Source organism: Tinamus guttatus, unplaced genomic scaffold (genome assembly GCF_059628265.1).
Source record: "Tinamus guttatus ecotype Peru unplaced genomic scaffold, ASM5962826v1 Tinamus_guttatus_pri_ptg000226l, whole genome shotgun sequence".
Classification (NCBI taxonomy): domain Eukaryota; kingdom Metazoa; phylum Chordata; class Aves; order Tinamiformes; family Tinamidae; genus Tinamus; species Tinamus guttatus.
Window position 1 is genome coordinate 3,826,890 of NW_028288760.1, and position 17,705 is coordinate 3,844,594.

The following is a 17,705-nucleotide window of genomic DNA, read 5'->3' on the forward strand; positions in this document are numbered from 1 at the left end:
CTTGTGCCCTCAGCCAACCCCTGCTGCGCCTACCCCTGCCAGCACCAGGGCGTCTGCGTGAGCGTTGGCCTCGACGGCTACGAGTGCGACTGCACGCGCACCGGCTACTCCGGGCCCAACTGCACCACGCGTGAGTCCCGCGGGAGCGTCCCCGTCCTGCCGTCCCGGCCGGCGCCGTGCGGGACCGGCCCCCCGGCCGGGAGTGATGCCGGCCGCGCTGTCTCCCCACAGCCGAGCTCTGGACCTGGCTTCGCTCGCTGCTCAAGCCCAGCCCGGCCTTCTTCCACTTCATCCTCACCCACTTCCAGTGGTTCTGGGACATCATCAATGCCACCTTCGTGCGGGACATGCTCATGCGGCTGGTGCTCACAGGTGAGGCGGTGCTCGGAGGCCTGGGGCACATGGCGGGCAGGGTGCAGCACCTGGATGCAATACTGGGCACTGGGATACAGTGCCAGGCACTGGGATGCAGTAGTGGCAAGTGCCATGGGCAGTGGTGGTGGATACCAGGGTGCAGGGCTGGGCACTGGGGAGGTGGCAGATGCCAGGGGCAGCGGTGGTGGTACCAGGATGCGGTGGTGGGTGCCAGGATGCAGTACAGGCGCTGGGATGCAGTACAGGCACTGGGATGCAGCGCGGCAGCAGCTGAGCTGGGGGAGAGCTGGGCACCGCGGCACACCAGGAAACCACGGGCAGCTGCCAGCAGCTCGGCTTTCCAGGAGCAGCGGATGGAAACATCCATGAGGCCCCTATTACTCACCCCCGTCCTGACATTTATCACATGGCGTAAATATTTAGGCTGCATCCTTGGGTGCGCCGGGCCCGGCTCGCACGGCTCCGTTGGCCGGTGCGGCTCGGCGCCGGCCGCCCCGCGGGTGACACGCGGCTCTGCCCTCCCGCAGCCCGCGCCAACCTCATCCCCAGCCCGCCCACCTTCAACTCTGCCTATGGCTACATCAGCTGGGAGGCCTACGCCAATGTCAGCTACTACACGCGGGTGCTGCCGCCCGTGCCCGATGGCTGCCCCACGCCCATGGGCACCAAAGGTAGGTGCTGGCCACGGGGCCGTGTCCCGGCTTTCCCGACAGTGGATGCATCCGCAGAGCTTTGCCAGGGCCCTTCTCTGCCTGGGAGCCGGGGGTTGAGGCCGGGCAGCACTCGAAACACATGTGGGAACAGAGTGCGGGGCTGGTTAAAAGCCCCCGGGTGTCTCCCCGCCAGGTCACGTTGTGGCCTGTGTGCAAGCAGTGTAAGGTGCCCAAACCTCCCTGTCCCCGCAGGGAGGAAGCAGCTGCCGGATGCCCAGCTCCTGGCGGAGAGGTTCCTGCTGCGGCGCAAGTTCGAAGCCGACCCCCAGGGCACCAACCTGATGTTTGCCTTCTTCGCCCAGCATTTCACCCACCAGTTCTTCAAGACCTCTGGGAAGATGGGACGCGGCTTCACCAAGGCGCTGGGCCACGGGGTGAGAGTGTCACGCTCGCCCGCGAGGCGCCCGGTGCCTTCCCGGGCCTGGCGGCTGCTCTGGCCCCTCGCCAGCACCTCCAGTCTCTGCCAACCCTGCGGAGAAGCCGCTGCCCCACAGCAGTGCTGGGCACCAGGTGGGACATGGACCCACGTTGGTGACAGGTCCTGGATTTTCTCCAGGTGGACCTTGGGCACCTGTACGGGGACAACTTGCAGCGGCAGCACCAACTGCGACTCTTCAAGGATGGGAAGCTCAAATTCCAGGTACCAGCAGCACGTGCAGCAAGGCTGCCCTGCTCCCATGGTGGGTGTTTGAAGCCGGTATCTCTCTGGTGGCTGCTGGGTTTGAGACCCCGGGAGCTTTGGGAGACACTAGCGCTCAGGACCATGTTCCTGGTGCTACCAGGCACTTTGGTGGCGGCTGGTTGGAGCCACCTCTTTGGGCAGGTCCATAGGCACGTCCTGCCACCGCCCTCCAGCCCCTTGGGGAAGGACCATGGGTTCTGCAGGCACCCAGTGAGCAGGGTTTCATGGTGCAGTCCCAGCCTGTCCCCTCCTCCTGCCCGCTCTTGTCTCTCCAAGGTGGTGGATGGCGAGATGTACCCGCCGACGCTCGCCCACGCGCCCGTGCACATGGTCTACCCGCCCGCCATGCCCAAGGAGCAGCAGATGGCCATGGGCCAGGAGGTGTTTGGGCTGCTGCCAGGGCTCTGCCTCTACGCCACGCTCTGGCTCCGTGAGCACAACCGCGTCTGCGACATCCTCAAACGGGAGCATCCCACGTGGGGCGACGAGCAGCTCTTCCAGACCGCCCGCCTCATCCTCATTGGTGAGGGGCAGCGCCCCAGGACGGTCTCTTGGAGCTCTGTGTTCGGAGGGTGGTGGCTGCCCTGGCTCTGCTTGCAGAGTTTCTCCGGAACTTTCTGGAGATTGTATCTCACCCTGGCACCACGTCCTGCTATTCTGCATGGTGCTTGTTTGAATTTCAGCCCATTTCCCAGGACTTCACCGTGGGAAGAAGGCTTATCTGCATCCTTTTGATCTTGTGGCTCTTTTGTTGTGATGTTTGTGCCATTTAGCATTGGTGGCAGCAGTTATGTGTCCCCAAAAGCCATCACCTACAGGATTAGGCACTAGGGGGGTGACATTAGCTCCTTGGAGGAGCTGCCCTTGGGTTGCTGTGGCTGTGCTAGGGGGGCAGCGCAAAGCCACCCTCCAAGGCTGCGAGGAGCTCGCAGCAGATCTCATCTTCTGTTAATAGAGGTAATTTGTCAGAACATGAGCAATTTTTTTGAACAAAAATATTTCCTTTGGCCCATCAAAAAAGTTTAACTACTGTAATTCTGAGTCATCTCATTTTAATGTCCTATTGTAAATTTACTGTAATCTCATGAAATGTAATTTTCAACCAAAATCCTGAAGTGGTCCATGTCACCACACTGGGAATCACCCATTTTTGATCTCTATGTATATCAAGGTCAGCTTTCCCGTGACACCTGCCTCTCTTCCTCCTGCCCAGGGGAGACCATCAAGATAGTCATTGAGGACTACGTTCAGCACCTCAGCGGGTACTTCCTGAGCCTCAAGTTCGACCCCGAGCTGCTCTTCGGGGAGCAGTTCCAGTACCGCAATCGCATTGCTGTGGAGTTCAACCAGCTCTACCACTGGCACGGGCTGATGCCGGACTCCTTCATCGTCCAGGGGGAGGAGTACAGCTACGAGCAGTTCCTCTACAACACCTCCATGCTCACGGACTACGGCGTGGAGGCCTTGGTGGAGTCCTTTTCCAGGCAGATTGCAGGCAGGGTAAGCTCCTGCTCTCCCCTCCGTGCAGAACGGTGGTGACGAGCTCTGGCTCCTCTTCCCCCGAGTAAAGCTCTGGCCCCAGGATCCTGAGACCCACCTTGAGCGCAGCAGCAAGTAGAGTCAGTGCTCAGCCCTGGGCTGCGTGTGGCACATCCAGCCTGTCCCCAAGGCCTCCATGATCAGCCTCATCTGCTTGACCGTGAGACGCGAGAGGAAAAGCTCTGGTGGAGTCACGGGCAGCGGAACGCGGCGAAGCGCGGCTCATGGAGCCGTTCTTTGCTGCCATCGCATGGAGACTTCCTTCCATGCACCTCAGTGAGGTCCCCGTGGCCGCCTGCCTGGTGCAGAGCAGCGAGGCTGAGCACAGCCGCTGCCCGCGGGCCGCTCGCGTTCTCCCTGTGATCCCCAGAAACAACAACCCCCTCCTGGCAGGTGTGCAGCCATCCCACCGGCCTCTCGGGCACCTTCCTCTGCCCCTCGCTGCAGGCAGGACAGGCCTTGGCCCCACGTACTCTGGCTGCTCCTCTGCAGCTCCCGTTTCTAGCGCTGTCCCATGGATCCCCCTCCTCTCGCTGCCACGGCAGCCGTGTGAGGGACATTGGGCCGGGTGGGCAGGTGCCTTTGTGGGGATGATGCCAGTGCTTGGTGGTGACCACGCGCGTTGCTCCGCGCGTTCTCACCTTGCAGATCGGTGGAGGCCAAACCATCAATGCCAACGTCCTGAAAGTGGCCGTGGGGGTTATCAAGGAGTCCCGGCAGCTGCGGCTCCAGCCCTTCAACGAGTATCGGAAGAGGTTTGGCATGAAGCCCTACACGTCCTTCCAGGAACTGACAGGTAGGAGGGCAGCGGCCCCATCCCAAGAGCCAGGCCGGGTCCTGCTGTAGGCTGCTCCTCTAATGTGCTCTGCTCTTCCCTCCATGCAGGAGAGGAAGAGAAGGCGGCAGAGCTGGAGGAGCTCTATGGAGACATTGATGCCCTGGAGTTTTACGTGGGCTTGCTGCTCGAGAAACCCCTTCCCAATTCAATGTTTGGGGAAAGCATGGTGGAGATTGGATCTCCATTTTCCTTGAAGGGGCTCCTAGGAAACCCCATCTGCTCCCCCGAGTACTGGAAACCCAGCACATTTGGTGGAGCAACTGGCTTTGAGATAGTTAAGACAGCGTCGCTGAAGAAACTCGTGTGCCTCAACGTGAAGAAGTGCCCATACGTGTCTTTTCGTGTGCCGGACATTGTGGAACCAGGAGCAAGCGGGACACAGCAGCGTCGTGGATCATCTACCGAGCTCTAGCACCTCGACGGCCCTGCACAGGTAGAGACCGTCCTCCCCCGGTCCTGGGCTGGGCTAGGCACTCAGCCTGGCCCTGAATGTGCTGTTCACTCTTGCAGAGAACGGTGGGAAGGAGAGGAGACCTGCAAACCCCCTCTGCCAAACCCAGCGGGACAGGAGGTCGCACAGCTCCAGGCTTTCTCCATGACATTGCTGGAGCCCTGGGCAGTGGGGAGAAAGCTGGTTCATGCTCCAAGAAAAGCTGAAGTGCCTTAAAAATTATAGCTCCCATGAACAGGCCTCAGTAGACCACCTTATTTTGCTAACAAATACCCTGCACTAAGGCAGTTCTGGGGTTGTTCAGGGGGCTCCCTGTATCTGGCCGCCCTGCTCTCTCGCCCTCCGACCGCCGCCGCTTTGCAGCGCAGACCAGGAGCACGCTTCCTACGCACCCAAACCGCAGGACGCAGAGGAGCAGGGGGCACGTGGAGCGCTCTGAGCTCGTCAGCGTCCTCGTGTCCTGCAGCAGGCCAAGGCAGCCCGCGCAGGGGCCCGAGCACACGCTGGCGTGCGCGGTGAGACGGGCAGCAAGCGGCAGAGGCTGGTTCTGGCGCGGCGGTGCCTCGATCCCTCGCTAACACGATGCGATTGCTGGCAGCCAGCACCCCTGCTTCGGTCCTAGGAAGACCACAGCTCACCTGCGGGAAAATGGACACTTCCAACATTTTTTTTAAACCCCTCTAAGTTCTTCCAGCAAGTTTTGAAGCTTTCACTTAGCAGAGGCCGCTGCACAGCGGGCAGGAGGAAGCAGAATCTGCTGGAGAACAAGTCATTGGTGAAAGCTGGCAGCCCCAAGCAAGATATAGCCCAATGCAGGGCTGTCCATAGCCAAAGAAATAAAGGGAATGACCCTCTGCATGGAGCGCTTTGGAAGGGCAATCCGCAAGCCCCGATCTCCTGCCACCCGCTCTGCTGCCTCACCCCCAGCCACCAGTTTGTGTCTCAGTGCTGCAGATGCTGCAAACACAGCGCTTAAACCCAACACGGTGTATTTCTATCACATAAAATCTATGCGTACATTAAACCTTCTTCCTGGTGAGATGTTTTGTAGGGGTGAGATAGGAGAGGCCGAGCAGCCCGTGGCTGTGCAGGTGCTTGGGTCTCCGCTGCGCCGCATGGAGGGGCAGGGAAGCAGCCCAAGCCCTGGGCCCCGTCCGGGCAGGACTCCCACTGTAAATCGCTAATGGTTTCTAAGCTGCCCAGGCTGCCTTACACCAGCAAAGCACAGGGCTGGTGGAGGCAGGGGGAACTGTTCATGTATTAGAAACCCTGAAACTTACTCCCTTATACTATGCTGTAGTTTATGGAGTGAAACAAACACTTTAATAAAGTGTGATCAGTGACAAATGATTATGACAGATGCTGCGGGAGGGAAGTGTAACACACAGCTGCAGCACTCAGCAGCAATAATGAGGAACCAAAGGGGCTCAGCCAATGCTCCAAGCCCTGTTCTGTTTCTGACGGGGCAGGGGGGACCCTGTGTTTTGGGAGGAGAACTTTTGGATCCAGGTTGCTGGGCAACTGCAACAGCAATAGGGATGCTTTTAAAAAGGTCTTTGTTGTTTGCAACAAAAGGCAGAGGAAAACTCCGCAGGATCTCCCCAGAGGTTTCACCCACGCCCCCCGACCCCCCACGGGACTTTTTTCCCTGTGCTAAGTGAACTCCACTGATGTACTGTACAAAAATAGACTCCCAAGGAGCTAGCGTCAGAGGGAAAACAGGATAGTGACATTCTTGATCCAGCTGAACATTCTGTGCAGAAGCTAGATACTGAGCTTCAAACAGGGAATGGGCTGTGGGAAAGGGGCCCGCTCCTGAACACCGGCACCAGCAATCCGGCCTCGAGGGGCTCAAGGCTCCTCTCCCATCAAGCTTTCAGCCACAGCTCCCGGCTTGGCGTCACGCACAGGCAAAACGCATCTCCCACCTCAGGCAAAGCAGGTCATAGGAAAGCAGACAAAAATGAATTTTAGCACTGATTTAATAGTTCTCAGGAACATTACAGATAGTAGGTGAAATTCTGATGCTACCAAGTCCTAATTCAACATTTTGCCAAAAAGTACTCTGGGATACTTTTCAGAGCATCACATCAGAGCTCTTCCTAGGCTGCTTTTAGAGCTGGTCTCCCTCTTAAGAGGCAGAAATCACTTTCTGCTTGAGTAAGCACTATGGACTCCAGGGGAGAGTTATTTTAAAAGCCCAGTATTAAGAACTGTAATTGAAAAAACATTTTCCTCATTTAAGTTTCAGATAAGATAAAGGAAAGCAGAACCCTCTCCATCTGAAAATAATAAAGTAATTTTTCGGATGAAGTCAGAAGCTCTGGTTATTTTAAGTGAGAAAGGAAAAACAATAATGATAATTACAGCAAAATTGCTGCCAAGGAGGAGCCCATAAATCAGGGAAGGGAAGATGGGATCTTGAACTCTTAACTCACTGGCAGCAGGTCAGCTCCAGATTAACAGAAGTCCTGAATGCTTAAGAATTTCTTAATCTGTGGTCTCAATCCTTGTCTTCATGAGTAGGTAGGTACCACATCCTGATCTCAACTGGTGGGCAGATATGCTGCTTCAGCAAACCTTTAAGGAGACTGACTACACAGAGGTGATCTGACAGAAAAAAGGTTTGGAAAATCTAAGGGATTTGGAGAACAGAGATGACAATATAATACACAATTCACTACATTTACTGAATTATAACTTTATAATACATTTGGATTACGTAAGAGCTAGACATTTTTAGTGCACATTTTATTAAAGTAATTTAAGAAAACATTAGGACCTCCTTATGTTATCCTTAACCAAGTTTTAACAAGCGAAAGTCAAAGTGCATGGAGGGAAAATATAACATATCAACACAAAGAAATAAAGAAAACAACTTCTAGCACAAGAATAACCCACAGTACAGCTAAACCTCCTGGTCCCTTGGTATAACTGGTTCAGTCTATTTCCAGATCACTGTCTTCACTGTAACACGCAGACGGATTATGTATAGAAGTCAGCAGCACTAGGTCTTTCTCTGGAAGCAGACCGCATTCCTGCAAAAAAGCCTCCAGGTCTACAGCAAAAAAATCTTCTCCAAGCTGGTCAGTGATTCGCACGAAATTACCGATGAGTTCACCTGCCTTATAGATGAGCAAAGCTGGCAGAGCGTTGTTAGTAAAGCGAGCGCTGGCGCCAATGAGCGAACTCTTTACTCGGCAAAATTTAACTGTTGGGTACTCAGCTGCCAGGCAGATCATACAGCCGTTCAGAGACTCAGTACCAGGGATATCATCTTCATAAATATGGATCATGATCAGTGTGGTCTTATGTTCTTTATCAACTGTGTCCAAAAATGCTTCCCCACTAGTAATCTCAAAAACCTGTTTAAATTGCTGCCCACTGTGTAACTGCTGCCTCATCTCCTCCATACGCTGCTTTCTGTATCGCTGTAAAAACTCCTCATCATCTTCATCATTGTGAATCATATTATATTCTTGCAATGTCATCTAAAATGCATACAAAGATACATGATAAAGAGAAAAAGAAAAGATCTACATCACTTTATAGGTCACTTACGTAACTAGAATTTAAATCGGGAGGATGAATGTGGGTCACCCATCTCTAACAACAGCAAAGTGCAGCCCATGAAGGCTGGAGCACCCTCTATATATTATACTCCTTTTTGATCCAATCACAAAACACATCCAGTGGGAACAGCAAGTTCAGGTTTGGATACTCTGTTTTCCACAGGCTGCACTAATAATGCAAGCACTCTCGCTTTAATTCGGGTTAATGGTGGCTTTTACTAAGCTACCAGCACTGATTCGAGTGCTGTGCCTGATGTAAGCCCATGCTGTCAAATTGCTAGATTGTTTTTGCATCATCTGTTCCATTTTATTGCTTATCAATTAACATTTTTTTGGCAAAAAAACATATAATATTGTCTGAAGAACTGAAGTTAGTCGGTTTTATGCATTTCGTATCTTTCACCTACTTCATTAGCTATATCTGCATTATTCAAGGTACAGGACAGTGTTGCTAATTTTTGCCAATTGCAAATAAGGTACATTGTGTGCAAATTCACAGATTCTGACTAGGACTGCAAGGGCTGGTTATATAGGCCAGGTGATTAAAACCTTTCACTCTTTCCAACACTTTCAGTCTCTGGAGTGTAAAGTAATTCTGAGAACAAAGCTAAATTCTCAGCACCACTTACTACATTCCAAAATCAATAAGGACTCCTGATTCCACATTTTATGCAACCCTCGGTCTGGAAGGTTTGCTGCGTTACTATTTCACTTCCAAAAGTTTCACTTATGTGATAGAGATATAAAAAGGTATCTCTGAAAAGGATTTGGACTTCTTCAGTATATTGGCTAAATTATGTATCTCTTAACATGGATAAACATGGAGTCCCTAAAATATTACTCAAATGTGTAATAATTAATCTTGACAACACCTGGCGAATAACGTACCTCTTATTTTGTGTTCCCATTCACTAGCAAGAAATAACACATACCTCCTGATAGATACAAGGATTCCCATTTACCACATAGATAACTCACAAAACAAAGTGTTCAACATCCAAGCAGCATCTTTGTGCCACGTTACCTTTCCATTGATTTTTTCCTGAAGCTCCTTCTGCTTCTGCTTATCAGTCTCTTCATCCAAGTGAGATCTACATGTCATAGATAACTTTTTTATCAGTCGCTCCATTTCTCTACGCTGCTCCTGTCGCTGTTCTGTCTCCAATTGTTTAAATCTTCGCCAATCATTGATGACTCCTTTTGGACCTGAAATTAAATACGCAGACACTTAGTGCAAAAGAATAACAAAATCAGAGCTGCTCTTTAAATAGTAATTTGTAAGGCATCAGTAAAACACTGACTCATCACAAACTTTTTATATTGTTCAAAATGTTGTAACAAAACAAAACAATAGGAATAAGTTGGCATTTATATGTCCTTGAACTATTATCTGTTCTCTTGTCTGTGTAAAACTGAAGCTTATCTAACTAGGCTACTCTAATAACTGTCCCCAAGGCTATTCTAAAGATGAATGTATGCGCTCTACAAATAGAACCAACAACAATCAAGAATTCTCCTTTGTTAGTATGACTTTTCATAAGAACAAAATAATACGCTGGAAAACCATCTGTGAGTTAAGTTTGCCTATGCTCATTAAATGCTATGTTCATCATAGAATCTATTTCTGTACAAAAGTGTAGTTCTTACAGATTTCACTTCCTATTACCTTGCTGAGCCTCCAAGACTTGCCACTTTCCCTCAGTTCCTACTCTTTCAGCACCTACAGTTGTCACACTAGGAGTGTCTGGCTTACAGGAAAGATTTTTATAATTTATCAGCCAACATGTTCTAGTTCCACTCGGTCTGTTCTGCAGCAGAGCCCAACTGCTCCAGATGTAGAGCTGAAGTCTCTCAGAAGAGAAACATTAAAGAACAGATTTTTAAAAATAAGGCTTGACTACAGCCAAGAAAGGATTACCCAGGTCAGATACACATGAAAATAGGATGCTTGTTACAAGGAAAATGACTACAGAAAACAACATAAGTATTCCAGTGAACACTACCTGTGTTGACAGCACTGCCATCACCGCTAAGCTCAACTTCCCCGATGCTTTCGGGAAGGGTGCTCTCCCCATCTTTGTCTTCTTTCTCACTGTCTTCATCCTCACCCTCACTACTGCTGTAATAATACTGGAGCTTCTCGCCAAGTAGCTTATCATCCAAAGCAGTCATTGTGTTCTAAAAATAAATTAACCAAACAGACAATGTATCTCCTCTTCGCATATGCAACCGGAAACACCAATTCAGATGTGTAATGATAGTCCTTTACTTCCTAAAAGAATTTTTTTTTAGTCACAGAACAGTAGTTTATAACCCATTATCAGTGCAGTTACCACAGTACAGACAGTCAAGTTATTTGAGAATTATATTAGTTGTACTTTCAAACATATTTAGAAGTTTTATGAGTAAAATCCCGCTTTTAGACTCATTACTAAAAAAGCATCATAAAAGCTGTTTCTTCATTAAAATAACTTCAATATACATTTTTTTCCACTAGGAATGACTTTTCCAAACACCGGTTGAGAAGTCTCAGCAGTCTCCCCCACGCAGCTCTGCCAGGCTGACTTCACCAGTGTGCAGATTTCCAATTTCTGAATTATTTGCATTATTTTACAGTACCGGCACTTACAGTCTTGGAAAGCATCTCACCTCACAAGCGCGGAGCCGTCCGAGCTTTCCCGGGGATGGAAAGTGCAGCGCCTGGGGACGCCCCTTCGCCGGCTCCACACGGCCTCCGCCGGGAGAGCCGCCGACCGGGCCGGATCCCGCGCGTGCGGGAGAGGCTCTGCCCCTTGCCCGGGCGCGAGGGCAGCCCCTGACCCGCAACCCACAACCTAGAGGGTCCAAGAAGCTATTAGTAAAAAAAATAAAAGGCAAGATGACTGCCAGCCGCTTTGGGCTGGCCCCTAGACCCCGCCGGAGCCCGAGGCCCAGCGGGGCTCTTCGCCTCCCCGCTGCGCTTAGCGTAGCGCAAAGCAGATTACCGGGAGGAGCGCTCCGGCCGCCAGACGGCTCGGGCTGAAGGCAGCGACCGGGGTTAACGCGACGGTCTCCCGCAAGGAGCGGCCGTGAGGGCCGAGGCCCCCCGCGCGGCCGGGCCCGCCCCGCGCCCCGGGCAGGGCCGCTCCGGACCCCGCCGTTCGCCGCCGCCTTCCGCGGAGCCGCGCGGGGCAGCGCGGGAAGGGGCGGGCGCTCCCCCCCGCCCAGCACCGTCACGAAATGGCGGCGGCCGCGGGCGCCCCCGCGCGGCGCTGCGGGCGCGACCACGGCGGGAGGCGCGGGGGGGGGGGGGGCGCCTCACAACCCCCTCCCCGCAGAGCCGCCCCCACCGCCCCGCCACCGCCCGCCCCCCCCGCCCAGCCCCGCGAATGGTTCCCCCCGGCGGCCGCGGCAGCCCCCGGCGGCGCCGTCGAACGCACCAGAGGCAGCGTGAGGTGGACAAATAATTTTATTCGTGCATGCAAATACATGTCAAATACTGCAAACTTCTTCCATCAATTCTCTCAAACACTGAGAAAAAATAATAATAAAAAAAGATGCTCTAAGTCTGTGAGCAGCGCCCCCCCCCCAAAGCTAAATACCTCTTCACGTCAGTGCGACAGCAAACACACACACAGCATCACCCGCGCGGCGCCGCCGCCGCCCGGCCGCCGCCTACGCCTAGCACAAGGGAAACAGCACGACTGGGGCCTCCAGAACCGAAACAAACAGCAGAGAACTCATTCCCCCACCTATTTTCCTCCACCCCCCCTCTCATTTTACAAGATTTTTATTTTTTAAATTATAGTTTTAAATAGAAGCTGAGAATGCGCCATAAAAATGAGCATTAAATCCATCGTAGCGATGGTGCCTGCTTTATACATGATGGGTGTACACCATCTTTTATTTCATTTACATTTCAATCGAACAATAGATTTGCAAAGAAAATGTCTAATACAGACGTAAAAATATTCACACTAGAGCTTCACAATCGGTTGTACAATTGACAAACAGGCCTCTTTTCCCAAACTTTCCAGCTAAGCAATTTGTTTTATATATATAAAATGTAATCAATGCAACAAGAAAAAAAATCCTTTAAAACTTCCAGGGAAAAGAATACGCAGTAAACAGTATAAATGCGGACAGCAGATGCTGCAAGCTAACCACAATACTTCTGAGTGGCTGTACAGTGGGTATGTGCAGTACAAATAAAAGCCACGTGTGTTGTATCACAACTACCGTAAAATGTACTTGTTTGCCCAGCTAAGAAAACGCATGCATTCCCATGCCTTGGGTAACGGAGATCTACTCTGGAGAAACAGATGGGCTATGTGCAAATGACCTTGGCTTTTGGCAGTAAAAATTGCAGCCAGGCTCTGCTTTACTTTTACAGCTGACTTTTAATCAAAAGCTTCCATAAATGTTTCTTCCCCCCACCCTCAAGTAATGAGGCATAATTTTATGTTTGGGTACGGGGAATTTTGATCCTTCAGATCCATTTGATCTAATTGACACTCTGTTTTTTTCCTTTTTCTCTGTTCTGCTCCCTTGCCAGCTAAGAGACGGTGACAAGTACTGCCAAAGTCAGCTGTTCATTTATACTGGTAAAATTGGGTCATTTAAAAAGCACATTTATTGTGTTCTGCTTGCAGAAGAGGTCCCTCAATAAGAGGGAATTTCTAACAAAAGGGATTAAACTACAACAAAGAATGGATTTTTACATACTATAGATAAATTCTCATTTTGCTACTCTCAAATTCAACAACTTCCTTTAGTAACAGTCTAATAATAATGAAAAATCTGTTCACAAATATGATCAAGGAGCTGCTGGCATATAGTGTTTATGTACAGCAACAGGTAGAACTTGACAACTTGTGCTTTAAAAAAAGCAAACAGAAACAATATTTGGAACTATTTTGAGCTTAGGTAAAAGTTATTTTTAAGTATTCCTTCCTCATCTCTTTCTGACCACTGTACATTATTTGTACCTCAATCAGCCTAGTACACTATTATACAAGAACAGCCTTCAGCTCTTGAGTACAGGATAAATTAAAATTTCAATTGTGTTAAAGAACTAAAACCTTTCAAATTAGACTTCAGCAAAGAGCAAGAAAGAGCTTATTTAACCCCATCTGCTGCATACAACTGCCTTTCTCATTAAGTGTCAAACTTTAGTGTCCCTGTACTAGACTACCAAGAACCAACGCCAGTTTGCTTTGCAAAGAGTCTAACCTTTCCTTTGAAGGATCTAGTATACATTCTACAATGCAAAATCTGCATAAACACTAAGATTCATTTCTTGTCACCTGCTTACAGGAACGAAATATCAGTAGCAGGGCAATCACTCTGCTATAACTTATATGTTAAGAACGTACAGATAGTTTCTTTCTCACACAAGCATTCTCCCAGTATAAGCATTAGTCTCTATTAAGACCTATGTGGGAAATGAGGCAAAACAAGGAATGAATCAAGGTAGTGAGGCAACACGATTAACTTAGATACTAATAATTCCTGCATCTCTTGCATGTGAAATCCCTGCTGTACCCCTAATAGGGGGAAAAATAAAAATAAAAACAAACAATCCAAAATGCTTGTCCGAGCAAAGCGAAAGAGCCAATCTCTTCTCCCCAATCTGCTATGGGCCTTTTTCTGAAAGCAAGGTAAGTTAGGCCAAAAATCACTGGGAATTACTGCTATTATTTATGAAGATTAGTCACTATGTCAGTGTCAGAAGATAAGCCCTTCCATAGCCCAAAGGCACCTGATTTTCAACTAGACAAATGAATACATACTTTTTTTGTTTAGGGTCAAGGGATGAAACTTCAAAGAGAGCCAGAACTAGGTTCCCACCTGGAGCTTCTACTCATCAGGGCACTGGAGGGCATAGTTTTATGGCAAAAAAATCACACAATCAGTGTTAAAACTGTAAGACAAAGCTGGCATGCTATTAAAACCCCCAAATAATTCTTTTGCCTGTCATTCTACATATTAAAATTCCAACAACAACAACAAAAAATAGTCTCATCTAAGAGCCAACTTTCCATATGAAGTATATGGTCATCCTAGAGAACTGTTACATCATGGGACCTCCTGCTGCAGACAAGAGTATATAAATACATTTGTTCTTAAATATGCCAATAAGGTTGGCAGGAATATGTTAGGCTTATGTAATTTCACTGGACAAACAGGCAAATGTGTGTAAGCAGTTTATCCCAATCTCCCTCCAGCAGAGCACAACCAAGTTTTTAAAATTGCAATTTTAAAATTAAAAAGTTAAGGTAAATACACAATCAATTTATGTAGTATATATTCACCCTCAGATCATGCTGAAGATGTTCTGTGGAGTTCTGGTGCACAGAGGGCTCTTTCCCTGAGGGCAAATAAGGACTTCTCAAACCTTTATATTTTCTCTATTTTTGTAACAAAATAGCAATTTAAAATTTAAAAATCTTTTTAAAAAAATTACATCACCTTCAACATGGAAGATCTCACTGTTTTAAATATCCATGAAAGAGACATACTTGTTTGCATATCTGTTTTGGAATTACATTGTACAGCAAATAATATTATCTCAGAAGCATTTCAAAAGTAATATAAATTCATATTTACAGAATGGTCTAGGTATAAAATATACAACAATCATATTTATGCCTAACATTGTAAGTTAAAGTTAACATCAACAGGAAATAAGTTAAGGTGATAAAGGTGGTCTGGTTCGTGTATCCATTCACTTTGAGTTGCAAGTGAAACAACATACCAGTCTAATCCTAGCTATGAGGTGGCACTGGCTATATAGGAAGGTACAGCAACAGCCAAAGGAAACTAAGAAAAGACTACTTGACTGTTCTTCTACATACATTCCTTTACATTTGAGTATTAAATAGATGTGTAAGATCTTCCATACTGACACCAGAATATCAAAACTAACCCTTGGATTTTCAGGTATATTTACAACATAATTATTTCATGGACAGGTTTCATTAGGAGAGATATCAAACACCAATATTTACTTAGTCTAATCAGTAACCCTCAGGGAAATGCCAACCCCCACCCCCCAGAAACGTGCACAAAACAGTTATCAAAATCTTACCCGACCACATAGCTATGATTTTGTAAAATAACAACTCAGACGACCAGTAACATGATCCTCTTTAAGCATTTTGCTAGCAGGAAAAGCCCTTACATGCAGTACACCTGGTGAAAGATCAGCTTGGCTTAAAATATTCCAGTACAATTTTCAGAGTAAACAACTTCACAGAAGTTAATAAAAACATAAAAAAAAAAAAAAGTAAAACTTGTCACAAAGAAAAGGAATAGGATTAAAAAAAAAAAAAAAGAGGAAGATAGTAATCATCAGGAGGGAGAATCCTGCTTTCTTTTAAAAAAAAAGAAAAGTGGATTTTTAAGGTTCCTAACGATATGCCCAAGGCTCTAGTTTGAGTATACTTATGAAAACCTCTTTTTCATTTACATCTCCTATATGATTTTCAGACACATCTTAACAGGGCATAAATTCATACACTTTTCAATACTCTGAAGGTCAGATAATGCTATATTATTGTATTTTCAAGGTCTTTGAAAATAAGTTGCCATTGAACAAGCAAAATTAAACCTGAATACAAAATTATTTTTAACAACATTTAACAAAGGTAATACAACTGCCTTAGATTTCCATATTTAGTTTAAATTAAAAAGAAAACAGTACAAAAAACAGCAATACCATCTTGTTAGTCAGTGCAAACACTACATACAGGGTTTTCAAAGGAAAGCCAAGAGCACCTGATACTTTTTGCCAAGTCATCTGGATTCTGTAATCTGCAAATTGAGAACTGTTAATAGGAAAAAAAAATGCTGTTACATTAGTGCATAACCTCTCAAAATGGTTGAAAGTTTTCATGTTTAACTTGGGGAAATCAATACCTAGTACATTAGCTGGAGGACTTAGGCACTTGGTTTACTTTTAATAACTTTGACAAGTAGCCTGTGTGTGTATTATCAACAGTATTAAAGCAGAAATTGGGGGAAAATATGGAAATAAAGCTGCAGCAAAGCACTGCACCACAGACCTGCAAATAATGCAGCAGTGCAAAGCTAATGGTGTGTTAACCCTGTAAAATTCTCAAGTCCAAACCCCCACCTCTCAGTCTTCAAACAGGAAACAATACTCCATGCAAAGTTCCACAACTAAAGAAAAAGCAGCTGCAACAAGACACAAGTTCCTCTCTCATGAAACAAAATAGAGACGAATAAGTTAGTTTTCCTTTCACTAGATGTATCATTGTAGGATCCTGCTAGTTTAAATAACTGAGTTGTTAGTTTTCTACAGAAGCCATTTTAAACAAGAATGGCTCAGATACCGCACTGGATTGCTACAAACTCATAAAAAGCTGCTTTAAGCTTAAGTAAAACAATGTCCAAATTCCATTTGTTTGTGGAAAGTGAACGCCTTACCCTAGGTTTTTTTTTTTTTCTTCAGAATGCTAATGCGAGAGGGGCTTGAAGTATCAAAGAGTCCACAGGAAATGCATGACCCCAATATTATTTTAAAAAAAATATACATTATATAATATATATTATATATATAAAAAGCTAGTGTAAATGCTTCCATGGTGTGGTCACGAGCTGGAAAGATGAATGCCTTTCAGCTGTTAACCATCCTGCCATTTGCAACAGGCTTTAAAAAGTCATTTTTATCCTCAGACATAATGTGAGCAGTTTTCAAAATGAGGCTGCCAACACTGACTGACGTGCTGATGGGCAGGCAGCTTGCATTGCTAACAGGTGTTGTGATCGGCTGACTGAAGCAAGAAGTTACGGGCAGGATTGTTTTCTGCTCCTCCCTGAGGAGAAAAATAAGTTACAAGTATTAAACGAGTACATGCACAAGTATCTAGAACTGAATCGTGTGCATTAAAGAAGCATGACAAATTAATTACTAGCAAAGGCAAAACATCTCACTATGAAAAGCTATGTTCAAGACATTAAATGCAGTCTGCCCAATTTTCAAAGGCTGCATTATATGTTATTATATATGTATTTTTCAAAGTTATCTCTACGGAGATCTGTGCAATGGACTGGCCTTTAACCTCCTTAAACTTCCCTTAAATCTTCTACACAACCATTTTTATAGTTGCATAAAATTAACAACTATGACAGGTTTCGTTATATATTAGATTACAACGATGCATATGAAAAAATATATGATCCTACAACTTCCATGTTTATGAACTAATTCTATTTCTTAACAGTTTCTTCCTATTTCATCATGTATACCTAATGCAGATGTCTAATTCAAATCTGAGCAGATATGTAGCTCATTCTTAAACAGTCATGCCTCAACTATCCTGATCCTGCTTTTTTTGTCTAATACTGGCAGACACTGCTGTTTTGTCTAACACTCACAGAATCACAAGGTCTTCACCTAAACTTTGTCTCTTCTGTTCCATAGATTCCTTCTGGTGCTGCTTTAACGGATGGCCATTCTCTACAGTTGTTCCATTGAGCAGCTGATCATCTTGAGAACTAATACCTAGCTGTATATCCAGAATCTCCTACA

General features: G+C 47.1%; 2 protein-coding genes across 5 annotated transcripts in view; one reads left to right on the forward strand and one right to left on the reverse strand.

The window, feature by feature from the left end:
- PTGS1 (prostaglandin-endoperoxide synthase 1) lies at nt 1–4,675 on the forward strand. The gene is made up of 10 exons (XM_088525377.1): nt 1–130; nt 232–372; nt 903–1,046; nt 1,281–1,462; nt 1,645–1,728; nt 2,047–2,293; nt 2,984–3,270; nt 3,958–4,105; nt 4,195–4,580; nt 4,658–4,675. The coding sequence occupies exons 2-9, from the start codon at nt 348–350 to the stop codon at nt 4,557–4,559; spliced, it is 1,482 nt and encodes a 493-aa protein (XP_088381503.1). The 5' UTR covers nt 1–130; nt 232–347; the 3' UTR covers nt 4,560–4,580; nt 4,658–4,675.
- Nucleotides 4,676–6,564: 1,889 nt separating this feature from the next.
- RC3H2 (ring finger and CCCH-type domains 2) overlaps nt 6,565–17,705 on the reverse strand; it is a 33,605-nt gene continuing 22,464 nt past the window's right edge. For 2 of the 4 annotated variants that reach the window (XM_088525391.1, XM_088525390.1), the window contains 2 exons: nt 17,552–17,700; nt 16,314–16,989 (listed from right to left, as the gene is read on the reverse strand). In XM_088525391.1, the coding sequence (XP_088381517.1) occupies nt 16,791–16,989; nt 17,552–17,700 (348 nt within the window). In that variant the 3' untranslated portion in view covers nt 16,314–16,790. Of the gene's footprint in view, nt 8,090–9,194; nt 9,377–10,173; nt 10,349–16,313; nt 16,990–17,551; nt 17,701–17,705 lie in introns of those variants that run through there. The other 2 variants (XM_088525393.1, XM_088525392.1) reach the window with 2 other exon arrangements.

What these genes read in the sequence shown, in the direction of transcription:
- PTGS1 (XM_088525377.1), top strand. Translation starts at nt 348, where the DNA reads ATGCTCATGCGGCTGGTGCTCACAG. An exon ending in CATGCGGCTGGTGCTCACAG is followed by an intron (nt 373 to 902) that starts GTGAGGCGGTGC and finishes GCCCTCCCGCAG; the next exon opens with CCCGCGCCAACCTCATCCCC. An exon ending in ATGGGAAGCTCAAATTCCAG is followed by an intron (nt 1,729 to 2,046) that starts GTACCAGCAGCA and finishes TGTCTCTCCAAG; the next exon opens with GTGGTGGATGGCGAGATGTA.